This window comes from Mus caroli, unplaced genomic scaffold, assembly GCF_978045245.1.
Source record: "Mus caroli unplaced genomic scaffold, Mus_caroli_1 scaffold_17, whole genome shotgun sequence".
Lineage (NCBI taxonomy): Eukaryota > Metazoa > Chordata > Mammalia > Rodentia > Muridae > Mus > Mus caroli.
Window position 1 is genome coordinate 33,062,023 of NW_028227272.1, and position 16,575 is coordinate 33,078,597.

Below are 16,575 nucleotides of genomic sequence, written 5' to 3' on the forward strand. Positions count from 1 at the left end.
CACTACTTGTTAGCCTTCTCAAGATGCTATACATAACATGGACTGGCCCAGAAACTCAGTAATCAGACCTGCTCTTAATTTATCCCCTGCCTACACCAAAAGTTCTGACAAACTTTACCATGAGAACTTTGTGCTTTAATCTTATAATGTACAGAGAGTTTTTACCTCCTTAGGATTGAATAATTTTTACAGTATAAGGGGCCAACTATTAAGCTCTGTCTTTGAGTATCTGGAATTCTAAAAATACTACTTTATTCTTAGAGTAAAGCTAAACTTTTGCTACTATTTTGATTGTTCAGTAGCTGTACATCCTTGGTATGTGTAGGATTCCTTTAATATCTGAATTATTGACAAATACCTATAACCCCTAAGTTCTCACTAAAGTAGGGCTCAGATAACTATAAAATTTGGTTAAATCACAAGTAGATCACAAGATGGGAGAAATACTTGCCAATAATAAGGTTAATTCTCACCCCTGTCTACTCATGACTGAGGCATTTTATAAATGGTATTTCATGTCCCTGGCTCGTTATTGGCTAGGCCATTGCAGATGACTCTTGAGTCTTAATGCTTTCTCTTGATATTTTCTCTCTTTCTGCTCCATCTTTCTCTTTATTTTACATCTTTATTTACAGTGGTGAATTTCTTCTAGAGGAGAAGGAAGAAATCCAGAAAAGGTAGAGTACTTCTCTGTCCTATCAGTTTTTCTTCTCCAGTTTGACCTTTGCCAATCCCTGTGTTCATTTGAATTAAGATTCTGTTTTGCTTGCTGCCTCCTGGATTATAATTCTGGTCTCCATTTAAGACCAGAATCGCCAGACAGTTGAAAAATCATGTTTACACTGAGAGCAAGGAAAGAGAGATTTTCTCAGAGAAAAGGAAATCCAGACAACCAACACTGCAGAGAACAGAGCCTGAGCCCTCAGCCACCCGCCAAGGGACCACAGGAGGAGCTTGCTGCAGTTTATCATTAGAAATGGGCTGTGGGAAAAGGGAGGTAGGGAAGGTAGCCATTTTGTTAATTATAAAAATGTCGCTCCCCAGTCTCTGGGAATGAGTGTAGTTGAACAGTACCAGTTACACCATCAGATCGGCAGTTTTTAGTTTTTGTTAGATGATTATAGAGGCCCACTAATAATGATAATCCTTGAGAAACAAATCTCCCTGTTTGTACATTCTCCGGTACTTTATAAGAAGTGTAGTATGTTCATATATAGCTCCCTTTCCTGACTGACACATAAAGTCCTCTATCATTTTGTGATTCATAATTGGTTAGAGTTTAGGTGCACGTCTTTAAAAGTTCAGATTTGCAGCCGGGTGTGGTGGCGCACGCCTTTAATCCCAGCACTTTGGGAGGCAGAGGCAGGTGGATTTCTGAGTTCGAGGACAGCCAGGGCTTCACAGAGAAACCCTGTCTCAAAAAACCAAAAAAAAAAAAAAAGGTTCTGATTTGTTTTTATCTAAATTTCTAGATTCTACCCTTATTCAGATTAGTAATTGGGATCAGAGAGTAAAAAATGATTCCTCTCAAGTGACCATTTCATAAACTTTTGCCTTAACTCTCTAAGACTGAGAGGTAACCAGTCTAGTGTTTGTGCTTGTCGTCTCCAGCTTTTCTTCTGCGTGTGAAGCACAGCATACTATTCTCTCTCTAGTGTGAGTACTGGGTAACACCCATCACCTCTAAAGCAGTACGAGATTTAAGTATGTCAGGGAGACATGCTCTGTTATGGCTTCAAATAAATAGATGTGTTCTGGAAAGCTTTGTGGCTATGGAGAGCACTAAATGTAAGGTAGCATATTTATCCCTGCCTGCTTTCTTGAGATGTGAATAGCGTTTTTGGATAAGATTTTTGCCATTTTTCTCTTAAAAAGAGACTGGTAGTACATGGCACAAAGGAAATTGCATGGTTCAATAATAAATCCCAGGACCATGTTTAATTCTTTTCATCCCATAGCTAAACAACTGAGTTTTAGTGAACTTCACTACCATTTTGTCTACTCAAACCAGTAGAGTATCTCAAATAAGGGAGCTAAAGATACCTCTGTTTTGACATCACTACCCAGATATTCTCTTGCCATTCAAACTGGAGGTGAATTTTGGGTAGAATCTAGAGTTGTGGAATTTCCGTTACTTAAGAGTCAACCTTAGTGACTCCCTCTGACCTTTGGTGTGCACTAGTCTGAGGTGTCTATGGGCTCACTTGTTTGAGTTCAGGCCTAGCATATTTATACTATCTTCTGTAATACCGAGACACTGTGTTGTCAAACCCTATATAAAAACATCCTAGATATAATAAATTGCTTCCTGCTTCTGAACATTAGATGACACTCCTCCAAAAGTTGCAGATTTGAATGAAGTTGGCCTAGTTTTCCCTTCCTTGACCCTCTTGTCCCCTCTGGAAACTTAGTATGATAAACTGCAGTAAGCTTCACCCTCCTCCCTGCCGTCTTCACTGATCTCTACCTTTCCTGGAGGGTTGCTCAGAACCTCAGGTGCTCTTCTCTGCAGAGTTCGATAACCTGGGTTTATTTTTCTGATGTGAGCCTTTCTTTTCACTTGCTCTCCAGGTGAGCCTGGCATTTGCTAGGAACCAGAGTGGAACCGGCAAAGTGGCCAGCAACAGAGTCCTGATCCAAATGGAGAAAGGGAGCCAGGCGTACCTCAACCTGGAGTGGGAAACTTGATAGGAGGTCAGAAGTACTTCAGCTTTGGATTCTCATTTTCCTTATTAAAGGAACTGAGCACCAGAAGGTAGAGACTCAGAAAGAGGACAGAGAGAAGACTCAAACCTGAAGAGCACAGGTTGCAGTTGTAGCAATAAGTTCTTATTTAGCAAGTTCCTGTGCAAAACATCAGTGGCTAATAATTTATAAGCAGTTGTAGCTACACAGTAGGCTGTTTCCTGTGGTGCAGTTTTTGGACTGCTAAGAATACAGTAGTATAAGACAGCATAGAGACAGCTAAGGCTGTAAGGATTTTGTTAGTTTGAGTGATAACATTTGTTAGAAACTTACTCCCTTTCACTTTTCAGTTTATTCTCTTGAGTTAGTGCAGTTACTTACGTGGTTATTATTACTGTTTGTTTCTGTCATCTTTGTATGTATCTGTAGTCCCTTTAGTCCTGAGCTTTCCTGGTTCATGGTCTCTCTCTGGTTGCAGTCTTACCTAGCATCCAAGGTTGAAATAGTAAAGACAAAGCTTCCTACCTCAGTGAAATGCAGCGTATAGTACTATGAGGAAATGACATCTGGTAGCTCACATCCAAGCTTACAAAAATATTTACCTACTTTTGATACTGGCTGACATTAGCAGGCTTACATTCCTGAAGTGAGTTCTGTCTTTCTCATTTCATATCTCCTACACACATGGCTGCACCTCATTTTAATAAATACCAAAACTCCTTTTGGGGGTTGTGGGAGAGGTTTCATGACAGGGTTTCTCTGTGTAGCCCTGGCTGTCCTGGAACTCACTCTGTAGACCAGGCTGGCCTCGAACTCAGAAATCCTCCTGCCTCTGCCTCCCAAGTGCTGGGATTAAAGGGTGCACCACCACTGCTCAGTATCCAAAACTACTTTTTATTTTCATTTTAATTTTTATTCTGGAATTTTTTTTGCATTCAAAGATGGCTACCATTATGATTATGTAGTGGATACAGTGTAACTGGCATGTTAGCTCTCTGACAAGCATATCTCTTGTTTACCATCCATGTTTAGCTGTTGATCACGTTTCCATTTTTCTAATCATCATTGCAGTTCTGTTTTTCTGTTTTATTTATCCAAGTAGGTTTTTTAATCTTGTTTTTCCCAGAAACCTTTGATGTTAAACTAAGCCAGCAGTATGAACCCTGACAGCAGTTAATGTTAGAATTGATCCCCCCCCCCATGCTCTTTATGATATCAGGGTATTGGTGTGATTTTCATCAAAATCTGACTGGTGGTTTTTCTCGTGGGTTTGTTGTATCCAGATAGGACGGGACTAGTCTTTCCAGATCACTTTTCCTTAGCATTTTCAACTTCTTTTGACTTGAACTCTATAGTAATTATTTTTGAACTTTACAAAAAAATTATTTATGCATGTGAGTACACTGTTGCTCTCTTCAGACACACTATAAGAGGTCATTGGATCCCTTTGGAGATGCTTGTGAGCCACTGTGTGGCTGCTGGGAGTTGAACTTAGGACCTCTGGAAGAGTAGTCAGTGGTCTAAACCACTGCGCTCTCTCTCCAGCCCTTAATTTTTGAACTTCGAGCTTGCCTTCTGATAGGACATTCTGCTACTTTCTTATATCATTTGACTTGTGTTTTAACCAATTAGTTTTAAAGACTTATTTATTAAGTATACAATGTTCTGATACATATATGCATGCATACCAGAAGAGGGTATCAGATCTCTTTATAGATGGTTGTGAGCTATCTTGTGGTTTGAACTTAAAACTTCTGCAAGAGCAGACAGGGCTCTTAACCTCTGAGCCATCTCTCCAGCCCATCTGGATTCTTGCAGGTTTTAGCTGACTTTTTTTTTTTTTTTTAATTTATAAAAGTGTACAGTATGGCATGTACACTTATGAAACCATTGTTTATTAAACCTTAACAAGTTTAATAAACATCCATGAGTCACATGGATTTGTTCTGCTGCATTCAATGATTGACAGTTTAATTTTCCCTATGACAGATGCCTTTTAACTGATTTAAATCTTAGAAAATATCCACAAGTATATTTTTGATGACATGTAACTGATTTTTTTAAAAAGATTTATTTGTTTATTATTATATGTAAGTACACTCTAGTTGTCTTCAGATACTCCAGAAGAGGGAGTCAGATCTTGTTAAGGATGGTTGTGAGCCACCATGCTGGGATTTGAACTCTGGTCCTTTGGAAGGGCAGTCGGGTGCTTTTACCCACTGAGCTATCTCTCCAGCCCGTAACTGATTTTTTTTTTTTATTCAAAGTTATACCTCTAAATAGAAACGTGACTTTTTTTTTTTTTTTTACTACATACACTATTCATTAAAGAGTAGAGAATGGTAGAAGGATTTAACCTAAAATTCAGTGGTCTTGATTGAATATAGGGATATATTCATTTTTGATTTCTTAGTGTTAAGGTAAAGAGAAAATTAGGGATCTCTGAAATTTGTAACATGCTGTAATTGTTGTCGGCAATAACTTCATTTCTGCTTACCGGTGCTATAATACTAGATCAACTTTTACTCCGTTCAACTCTGCCACCACCTCTTCATCTTCCTCCTTTTCTCCCTTTTCCTTTTTCTTACAAGAAACTTATCTTTAGCTGGGCATGGTGGTACTTGTCTTAATCCTAGTACTTGGGAGGCAGATGCAGGCAGACCTCTTGATTTCAAGGCCAGTGTGGGCTACATAGAGAGCTCCAGGTCATTTCTTGTTGTCCAGAGATTATGTGTGCAATATATATGTAAATCATTTATTCCCTTTTAACCCTTTAGTTAATGAAATGGTATGTTAACTGTATAGAAGTATATATGTCATTTGTTCCTTTCATTAGAGACCATTCCTATCAACTTAGGAACTACGTTTTTTCCCCTGTGGTTTCCTGGTAACTGTACTTTGGTCTGAAATGTTAGATACCTTTGATTCTTCCTTTATAGACTGAGATATTCTGGAAATTATTTTAGATGAACATGGAATTTACAATATGCCAATAATAGTTCCAGTCTGATTTCAGTTTTTTTTTTTAATATGCAAAATACTGTATTGCTTTATGTAAATAACCTTCTAAATTTTAGTAAGTTAATGAAACTTTTGTCTTTGTAGTTTGAATCAGCTTGGGTCCTGACAAATATTGCTTCAGGAAACTCTCTTCAGACCCGGAATGTGATTCAGGCAGGAGCTGTGCCCATTTTCATCGAGTTGCTTAGCTCAGAGTTTGAAGATGTCCAGGAGCAGGTAAGACTCCAGCATCACACAGATGAGAGAGCTCACACTCTCCCAGTCACTCCCAGCTTCACTGAGCTTACTCCACGACAGTGATTCATAGCTGGTTTAATAGGAAAAATAAAGCCTCTAGTAGTTCCTTTCCAACCATGGGATTCTTGCAGGTTTTAGCTGACTTTTTTTTTTTTTTTAATTTATAAAAGTGTACAGTATGGCATGTACACTTATGAAACCATTGTTTATTAAACCTTAACAAGTTTAATAAACATCTCTATATTTTTATTTCGGTTGTGCGCTAGAGTGTTCTACTAAAAACAACCTTAAGTACATTTTTAGTCTACCAAGTAAGCCATTTAAATCCTTGTTCTGTGCAAAGGACTAAAATATTACTTATGAGCAAGAATAGGATTCTTTAAAAATAATTGCCTCCAGACTTAGTATAGCTTAGGGGGAGCAATTGTTCAGCCTGTGTGAAGTCCTGAGTTTAATTCCCAGCACTGGAAAAAGTTTTCTTTTACTAGTAAAACTTTTACTTTAATGGAGCAATTGCTCCTTTTACTTGTTCCACATAGTCACATAATTTCTAATTCTAATCCAGGAACTGGTTTGACTCCTTGATGAATTATTTTAAAAGTTAATAATAGTCTTTATATAAAATGTTGGTGAACTATTATATGATTTTGTAAAATGTTACTGTGGTATGCCAGCATCTCTTTTAAAGAATTATGAGGGAATGAAAGTATACAACTTTATTGATGAATGATTCCTTTATAGGCAGTCTGGGCTCTTGGCAACATTGCTGGAGATAGTACCATGTGCAGGGACTATGTCTTAAACTGCAATATCCTTCCTCCTCTTCTGCAGTAAGTGTCTTCTCTTTTTTTCTTTTGAGTAATGAATATATGAGAATTATTACATCTGGAGATGTCATAAGTATCTTCTTGGGTTTTTTTGTTTTTGTTTCTTTGTTTGTTTGTTTGTTTGTTTGGTTTGGTTTTTTTCAAGAAAGGAATACATAGGGTTTCTCTGTGTGTTCCTGGCTGTCCTGGAACATACTCAGAAATCCGCCTGCCTTTGCCTCCCAAGTGCTAGGATTAAAGGCGTGAGCCACCATTGCCCAGCAAGTTTCTTCTTGTTATATTGCTAATGTCTTTTACTGAAATACTGAATTAAAATTAGTGAAGTTTATTTTCAGAGAATGAATAATATAGGAAGGGAGTTAATCTTTATTGTTCTGGAGAAAAGCTAGAGACATTCTTTATCAGTAGTATTAATTATTTCCTTTATAGACAATTAGTATCTTAAGACTTACCATGGAACCATTACACTTGTAGGTTATTTTCAAAGCAAAACCGCTTGACCATGACCCGGAATGCAGTATGGGCTTTATCTAATCTCTGTAGAGGGAAGAGCCCACCTCCAGAATTTGCTAAGGTAAACAGTGTGCTTGTGGGAAATTGTCAAGGGAAAAATGCTCTTAAATATTAGTGCTCTCAGAAAAGGGTTTTTGTTTGCTTTGTTTTGTTTTTCAAGACAGTGTTTCTCTTGTAGCTTTGGCTGTCCTAGAACTTGTTTCATAGTCCTGGCTGTCCTTGAACTCACAGAGGTCAGCCTCTCTTTGCTTCCTGAGTGCTGGGGTGGCGTGAGTCCTCACCACCTAGCTAAGACAATTTTTGATAAAATTATTTAGAATGTTAGAAAATGTATTGGTTTGTATAGAAAATGCTTTTGGTAGTTTGTTTTTGCTTTAATTTAGGGTAATTTCTCAGTGCCAGTATGAAGGTCTATTATTACTTTTAGGGCTGTAGCAGTTTTTGTGGATAGCAAAATTCTGCAACAGAAGTTCTCAGCTGTAGTATTTGTGGAAGTTTCTTTACCTCCTTGTTCTAAGGATAAATGCATAAAAGTTTTCTTCCTGAAATAATTTATTTGTCTTGTGTTCTGACTTCCTCAGTGTAGTAAACTGAATACCTACTGACTACATTGCCAGAGATAGAAATGTTCTTCAGACACTTGACAGTGCCTCGCTAGAATTGTTAACCACCCCATAACTCACTCAGCGTCTGTCTGGTAGGCTTCTTGAGAGTCTTAGCTCACTCTAGAAGTTGTAATCATCTTTTTTTCCCCCCTAGGTTTCTCCCTGTCTGAATGTCCTTTCTTGGTTACTGTTTGTCAGTGACACTGATGTACTAGCTGATGCTTGCTGGGCTCTCTCATACCTGTCAGATGGACCCAATGATAAAATCCAAGCAGTCATCGATGCAGGAGTCTGCAGGAGGCTTGTGGAACTTCTGATGTAAGATGATCTTTAAGAAGGTGTCTCTTGCACTCCTAGGTTGTTTTCCCTCCTGATGCCATGACTCAAAGTCTTAGAAGTGGACTTAGATGAGGAGAGGAAAGGGTTTGACTTTTACCTCCAGGTCACAGTCTGTCACTGAGGGAAGCCAGGCAAGTAACTAAGTACAGACTGGATGACTGCTGCTTACTGGCATGTTCTGTCTTGCTGCTCAACTCATGCTCAGCCAGTTTACCGCTAGGGTTGGTGTTGTTCACAGGGGACTGGGCCCTGCCCTCCTGATGATCAGTCATCAGCCAAGAAAGACTATCTCTCACAGCCACAGCATGGTACACTCTGATCCAGGTGGCCCCTCAGTGGAGACTTAAACATTAGCAGCTGATGCTAACTAGTACACTATATTTTTCCACATCCCTAGCACTGTGGTATTAGTTGACTATAAATCTTACTGATTTATTATGCATTGGCCATTTGCCTCTTGTTTATATTGATGCCATTTTTAGTTCCCTTTTTGAGACCTAATGAAGACTGTATTATTCCTCTACCATTATTAGTCCTTGAGCAGAATGTTTTGAAAAGCGTTGTCTGTATGTTTCTGTTATTCCACTCACATTGGAAGGCCTAAGGCCAGGTACTAGAAATCAAAGGCATATTGCTATGATAAATCGCCATTTCTTACTAAAAAACCAGACTAGATCATATTTTTGTAATGCTTTTGGTGATAGCATGGAAGATTTACTCTTGGCATAAATAATTTGAGACTATATTAACCAAATCTTTAGCTAATACTTAGAAGAAAATGTAGCCATACTATGATGGTGAAATAGTAAAGTTATAAGCCGCATGACATTAATCGATGTACAAAACAGTTTTGTATGTTATAGCTGATCACAGACTGATTGTAGACCAGCAGTGTAGTATTGTCACAAGTTAACAAAAAGAAAAAAAATCTGGGAAACATTTTTTCTTTAGTATTAAGTTTACAACATGCGTCATTTTAGTCATTAGATCTTAAATGTGAAGCAAGAGAGTAATAGGGTCTGTCTTGGAGGTACATGGGTGTCTGTCCTCAATATCTGTCTCCACACATACACAGCAGGCTTTATGGAAAGCTTTCTTGACCATTAAGGCAGCCTGTTAGTTTAGTGGAAACAATAAAGTATTTGAGATGGGAATCTCACTTGGGTTTTGAAGTTTGCTGAAGTGTATTAATAGGTGCAGTGTATAAATGTTGCCTGTGCCTCCCTGTCACCTCAGCAGCTCTAGACCAAGTAAGGGGGAGAGAGGTCCTGTAGCAAAGAGTAAAAGTGTGGAATTCAGTGCTGAAGTACCTGGTAAAGATTACTAGAAAAGAATTTTCTTTAAAAATAAGGAGAATGATTGCTTTTTAAGGTAATGGTCAGTTCTGCTGCCATGGTGGATTCCCTAAATAGCCGCAGTCCTAAAGTGCCTTTCTGCTCTAAAATTGAATCGCATCTTCCTTAATTGGACTTTCATCCCCAAAGAAAAGATTTTGGATAGAACTGTTGTCTCTAACATTTTTTTTTTATGGTTGCAGGCATAATGATTATAAAGTGGTTTCTCCTGCTTTGCGGGCTGTGGGAAACATTGTCACAGGGGATGATATTCAGACACAGGTATGAACACGTGGTAAGATTTCTGTAAAGTGAGTCCATTGACTTCACAAACACAGTTCTGTTATATTGAATTTTGTATTGTCAAGCATCCCCACTGACACAGTGTTTAATATTCTCAGTTTCTGCAGTACCTCTTTGTTGTCCTGTGACTTGTAGCAATTGTAGGTTCTCTTATAAAAAAAAAAAAAAAAAGGTTTTTTCCCTAAGCCAGTTTTCTTTCTGCTTTTATTTGTAGCACATCCTAGAAGCACCAAATGGGATTTCTAGTAGTATATATACTTTCTGGTAGTGCCCTCCTTTTGTATATGCTAAGTATTTTGTAAGAAAGACTCTTTCCTCAGAGTTCCCGGTGTCCATTCTACTTTTAGTAACAAGACAGGTCATCCACAGTAACCTCCTTTTCGTGCTCTCATTTGTTGTGGCCGTGTTCTAAGGAGCCGTTCGTTCTTCAAGCCTCATTCCTGGATTCTGTAACTTCAGTCCTCACCCTTATGTGCATGTGCTATAAGAATTAGTATTAGGTTTTAGCTGTATTAATCAGCTTCAACTTCAATTTTCTAATCTCTAGAAAGAACGCAGTTAGATTTGTGTTCTCAGATGTTATGGTTACAGTGTTTTTAATTAGAGCTTATCCTATCTACAAGGGAACTCATTTCCCCCCCTCTTTATCTTTATCTGTTTTAGTTTCCAGTCTCAGTATTTGGCTTTAACAGTTGCCCATGCCAGTAATGCAGGTACTAGCTTGATTCTACTCTTCATTCACTCTTTTGCTAGATCTATCATTGGTACTCTATCACTGCTCATCTCTTGCATTGCGTAGTGTAGATGTCTTAGACAAGGCAAAGAGAATATATATTTGATTGTACTTGTATAAAATTTCTCTGGGACAGTACATAGGAAATGAATATCTTTGATGATCTCAGAGGATAACTGGGTTGTTGGAATACAGGAAAAGAAAGGAAGGGAAAGGAGTCTTACCTAGGCAGTCCTTATACATTTTTAAATTTTTAAAATTTAAAATTTTTTAATTTAAAAAATTTTAAAATACTGTATGCTTGTATATTATGTGCATGTACATACTTGTGCCATAGCTCCTGGGGGGACATCTTTGTTGGGTTAGTTTTATTCTTTCATCAAAATGAGTTTTAGGGATCAAACCCAGGTTTCCAGACTTTGTGGCAAATGACTTTATACACTGATACATCTCGCCAGCCCATATCTTGGATTTTTTAACCACGTTAATGTATTTACTTTGGGTTGGGGTTAGGGCAAGTTTGTAGGGCTTAGATAAAGCTCAGTGATAGACTACTTGACCAGTGTGTATGTGGTCCTAAGTCCAAGTCCTAGCCTCACTCAATATCGCTCTCACTGTCTCCCCGTGGCACCCATGGTCTTTGTTCTTGCCCTATTTGTTCACTGCAGTTTGCCTGACTGCTTTTAGCTCTGAGGTTAACACATGCTTTTTTTTTTCTTTCATCCCCTATCTTTGCCCTGGCTTCTGCTTTCCCCATAACTATGACCATATTCTTGTTGCTAACGATTCTTTATTCTTTGTGCTTTTTATATTAGCATTTTACTCTTTGGAAGAGTACATCAGATTTCATTACAGGTGGTTGTGAGCTGTGTGGTTGCTGGGAATTGAACTCAGGACCTTTGTCAGTCAGTGCTCTTAACTACTGAGACATCTCTCCAGCCCTGTATTGCTTTTTCTAAAGCTGAGAAACGTGGCATAAGAGATTTGGTAGATACTGCATTAATTTTGAAATTAGTTTTGGCAGTATATCCATTTTTACAAAATTTATTCTGCCCATCCAGAATCTGTTTTCATTGTCTAGTATCTTCTTTGTCATTGTCTTGAATTTTTTATTGTAGAGGTCTTACACTTCCCTTGGCTAAATACTATCCTAGATAGATTTTAGGGACGTTATTTATTTTTCCCAATTTTTTATTAGGTATTTTCTTCATTTACATTTCAAATGCTATCCTGAAAGTCCCCTATACCCCCCCCCCCACTCTGCTCCCCTACCCACCCACTCCCACTTCTTGGCCCTGTCGTTCCCCTGTACTGAGGCATATAAAGTTTGCGAGACCAAGGGGCCTCTCTTCGCAATGATGGCCGACTAGGCCATCTTCTGCTACATATGCAGCTAGAGATGAGCTCTGTGGGTACTGGTTAGTTCATATTGTTGTCCCACCTATAGGGTTGCAGACCCCTTCAGCTCCTTGGGTACTTTCTCTAGCTCCTCCCTTGGGGGCCCTGTGTTCCATCCAATAGCTGACTGTGAGCATCCACTTCTGTGTTTGCCAGGCACTGGCATAGCCTCACAAAAGACAGCTGTATCAGGGTTCTTTCAGCAAAATCTTGCTGGCATATGCAAGGGGGTGTTATTTTGAATGGAATATTTTTTCTAATTTCTCTGAGAGTAGATTGCTGGTATAAGTGAATGCTCTTGTTTAGTTCTATTGAATTTGTAACTTGCAACTTTAATGTATTTATTAGATCCAGGACTGGGCACAATGACACACACCGTCAGTTCCAGCACTTGAGAGGCACAGGCAGGTGGATCTCTGTCTGAATTTTGGACAGTCTGGTTTCCTAGGAAGTTCTAGGCCAGTTAGAACACAGTAAGACCCTGGTTCAAAACAACAAAATAAAGACAAAAACACAAAAGAACAAAACCAAACCAGAATCCTATAGGGAGAATTTGATTTCTTCCCTTCCTGTTTCAATCCCCTTTATGTCTTTGTACTGTTGAGTTGCTTTAGCTAAAATTTTGGGCACGATTATCAAAAAAGAGAGGGGAAAGTGTACATATGTCCTTCATTTTTGAGGAAATCTCAGTCTGTCTCCATTTAATGTTACTCTAGGTGTGTTATATATATCCTTTACTACAAATTTGAGGTTCATCAAGGAAGTTGCTCTGTAGGGTTTTGTTTGATTTGTTTTTGTTTGGTTGGTTTTTTTAATGTCTTGATCTGGTTTTGATGTCAAGATAATGCTGGATTTGTAGAATAAATTTGGTAGTGTTCCTTTATGTTTTATGGAACAAATAAAGAGGAACTGGTAGCCGGGCGTGGTGGCGCACGCCTTTGATCCCAGCACTCGGGAGGCAGAGGCAGGTGGATTTCTGAGTTCGAGGCCAGCCTGGTCTACAAAGTGAGTTCCAGGACAGCCAGGGCTATCAGAGAAACCCTGTCTCAAAAAACCAAAAAAAAAAAAAAAAGAGGAACTGGTATGAAGTCTTCCTTGATCTTTTCCTAGGACTAATGAATTCATCTGGCCTTGGCTTTCCTTTGAGGAGAGGCTTTTAAAAACAGTTTCAGTCTGATTGCTCATCAAGGGTCTGCTTATTTACATCTTAAGGGCTTAATTTTGGTAGATGATATACATTAAGAATTTTTTTTTTTAGGTTATCCAGGTTTTCAGTCATAAGCTATGAAAGAACAAATAAAACTAATTGTTTTCTTATTCTAACTTTGTCGTGGGTTTGTGGTGGTGAATGAGTGTATAACATATTTAGTAATGAGAGTGTGAAACTCATAGCTTCAGAGTGGCTGCTTTAACTACATAGAGGTTTATTGAGATTGATAGACTTCAGGTTTCATTAATTTTGGTAGGTGATATTTATTTATTTGAAAGGTTTTTAAATAATAAAAAATAAAATAAAAACAATATTTGTGACAAAATTGATTTTAGAAAGTTCTGTTTAGTCTTTTACTTTTCTGTCGTGTAAGAATAGAATTTTGTCCACACTGGCTCTTCATCTTTCTGTGGTATGAGGTCGCAGTAAGAAGGCTCTTTATACCCAGCAACATGAGAAATGAATCTCTGCCCCGCCCTGCCCTGCTCTGCTTTTCTCTTTTTCCTTTTTTCCCTTCCTTCTTCCCCCTCCTTTCCTCTCCCCCTCCCTCAATTCTTATCTTCCTTGACCTTCCTCTGTCCCCCTAAATAGGGTTTTTCTGTGTATCCCTGGCTGTCTTAGAACTCACTCTAGACCTTGGTGGCCTCCGAACTGGACGATCCACCTGCCTCTGCTGGGATTGAGAGGCATGCACCACCACCACCACCAGACTCTTCTTCCTGTAATTGAAAGACGCTTTTAGCTGTTTTATTGTTTTAGTTGGTACATTTAATAGGGAATGCATGACTTTGTTTTTAATTTTGATTCATTGGTACTTGTGAAGAAATTTTCTATTTTAGGTTTTTCCTTTTAGTTTATATAACTAAGATAAGTTATTTGTTGTGGTTTTATTTTACATCTATTTTGGGTCTTTGTGTGCATGTGTTGGTGTGATATCTGTATATGTCACATGGTAGTCAGAGGAGAACTTAATGGGAGTCTCTGTTTTTCTCCTACTATATGGGTCATGGAGACTGAATTCAGGTCATTAGGCCAATTGCCAGCAAATACCTTACTCTCTTAGCCGTATTGCCGGTGCATGTAACAAGTAGTTTTTTTATATGATATGGTGTACATTTTAATTTTAGGCTTTTGGACATGCAGCAGTTTTTATTAGATGGAATGTTAATTTTTGCCTGTCATTTAATGTTGTATGTCTGAAAAGGCTTACAGCATCTCCAGATCAGCCTGAACTGTGCTGATCTGTTTTGTTTTTCCTGCTACTTTGTGGGTAAGTTTCTTATTTTTACTTTTTTTAAATATGCATTCCATCCATTTGGTTTATTTTACTTGTATAATAAGTAAAACCATTAGATTACCTTTTATTTTGTACTTATAGATAAAATCTATATAATTTTAGTTTCTGATCTGATTCCTTTGCTTTTGAAAGCTGTTTTATTTAGGTTTGTTTTGGTTTTTAACTCTTTGTAACTTGTAGACTTAGGTATATATTGGTTTATTGAGTACAAGGTAGAGAGAGAGTCCAGAGGTCAAACCCTCTTGGACCTCTAGAAGATCAGCCCCTAAGGCTTAGAATATCATTATTTAGCATAAGAGGCCTACAGCAAAGCTTCCCTTCCCCTTTTCTTTTCAGTGGAGACGTTTTACAAAGTTTCCCTGGCTGGCCCTATAATCCTCTCTATAGACTAAACTGTGTTTAAACTCAGTAGAAACTCACCTACCTCTGCCTCCCAAGTGCTTAGTTTAATGGCATGTGCCACACACCTGGCCCCAATTTTAATTGTTTTTTCTAAAGACTTTTCTAAGACTTAATTCATTTGATTTTGTATGTTTTGTGTGCACATATGTATGTGTACCATATGTAAGCTCGGTGCCTCTTGAGGACCAGAAGGAAAGCATCAGATCCTCTGGAACTGGAGCTGTGTGCATGGCTATAAACCACCATGCTGATGCCGGGAACTGATACTCTTTTTTTTTTTTTTTTGGTTTTGGTTTTTCGAGACAGGGTTTCTCTGTGTAGCCCTGGCTGTCCTGGAACTCACTCTGTAGACCAGGCTAGCCTTGAACTCAGAAATCCGCCTGCCTCTGCCTCCCAAGTGCTGGGATTAAAGGCGTGCGCCACCACGCCTGGTGGGAACTGATACTCTTAACTGCTGAGCCATCATCTCCAGTGCCTTTTAGAGTTTTTAAATACTATCATTATTGTAGATGTTGTAGTATGGGTTTTTGTTTTCTTTCTTTTTAGTTTTTTGTTTGTTTTCTTAGAGAGCCAGTTGACTATAATGATAAAGTTATCCTCAAGGAACTCAAAGATTCAAGATCTTCCTATGTTTTCCTCCCAAGTGCTTGATTACAGGATGTGTACCACCACACATGTCCCCGTGGTTGTGAATGTACACAATGAAACCCAGTTTAATAACCTTAGAATGTATTTCAGACTCATACTAATTTTTTTTTATTGGGTTGGTGATTTGGCTAAAATGATCAAGGTACTTGCCACCAAGCCTGCTGGCCAGAGTTTGATTCCTAGGACAAAATGAAAGGAGTCAGCTGCTGCAAACTTTTCTCTGAATTCCATATGTACTGTGGTTCACTCAAGCCTATATACATACACGAATCAATGCAAGTTAAAAATACGTTATGCATATAAAGTTATTTTTTAAAATGTTAGAGGAGGTTTTGTTTTCTTCTTCTACATTTGTCTTAAAATAAGTTTGTTGAATTAAAGATGTATTTACTAACCCCTCAGGGAAGTAGATACTGGAAGATCTGGGATTTCAAGATCCTCTTATATTAGGCATTGAGTTTGAGGCCATTCTGTCTCAAGAATCAAATAACAACAAAAATGCAAAATCAGACCCTCCTGGGCCTGGTGGTATTCATCTTTAATCCTGGCATTCAGAAGGTAAAGGCAGACAGATCTCTGGGAGTTCCAAGGACAGCATTGAGAACAATGCCAAAGTTAAAACTTAAAAAACTTTTTTCTTTCTTGTAGGTAATTTTGAATTGCTCAGCTCTTCAGAGTTTATTGCATCTGCTGAGTAGCCCAAAGGAATCTATCAAAAAAGAAGCATGTTGGACAATCTCTAATATTACAGCTGGAAATCGGGCACAGATCCAGGTAATGCTGCCGTCCCTGCTCTTCTATCCCTGTGTGAGAGCTTCACTGTCAAGATACTTTGTTTACTTTTATTTATGTGTGTGCACCTGCTTTACTGTTTGTTTGTGTGTGTGATGTTGTTGGAGACCAGAAGAAGGGATTGAATCTTCCGGAACTGGAATGACAGGCAGTCATAAGTCATCTGTGGGGGCTAGAACGGAACTTAGGTCCTCTAAAGAGTAGTAAACAGCTGAGCCGTCCCTCCAGCCT

The 16,575-nt window shown here is 38.4% G+C and overlaps 1 protein-coding gene across 2 annotated transcripts in view; it reads left to right on the forward strand.

Annotated features, from left to right (window-relative positions):
• Kpna1 (karyopherin subunit alpha 1) overlaps positions 1-16,575 on the forward strand; it is a 56,126-nt gene that overhangs the window by 31,886 nt on the left and 7,665 nt on the right. For both annotated transcript variants that reach the window (XM_085832447.1, XM_085832448.1), the window contains exons 6-11: positions 5,791-5,922; positions 6,685-6,773; positions 7,245-7,344; positions 8,043-8,206; positions 9,765-9,843; positions 16,201-16,326. In XM_085832447.1, the coding sequence (XP_085688573.1) occupies positions 5,791-5,922; positions 6,685-6,773; positions 7,245-7,344; positions 8,043-8,206; positions 9,765-9,843; positions 16,201-16,326 (690 nt within the window). The remainder of the gene's footprint in view (positions 1-5,790; positions 5,923-6,684; positions 6,774-7,244; positions 7,345-8,042; positions 8,207-9,764; positions 9,844-16,200; positions 16,327-16,575) is intronic.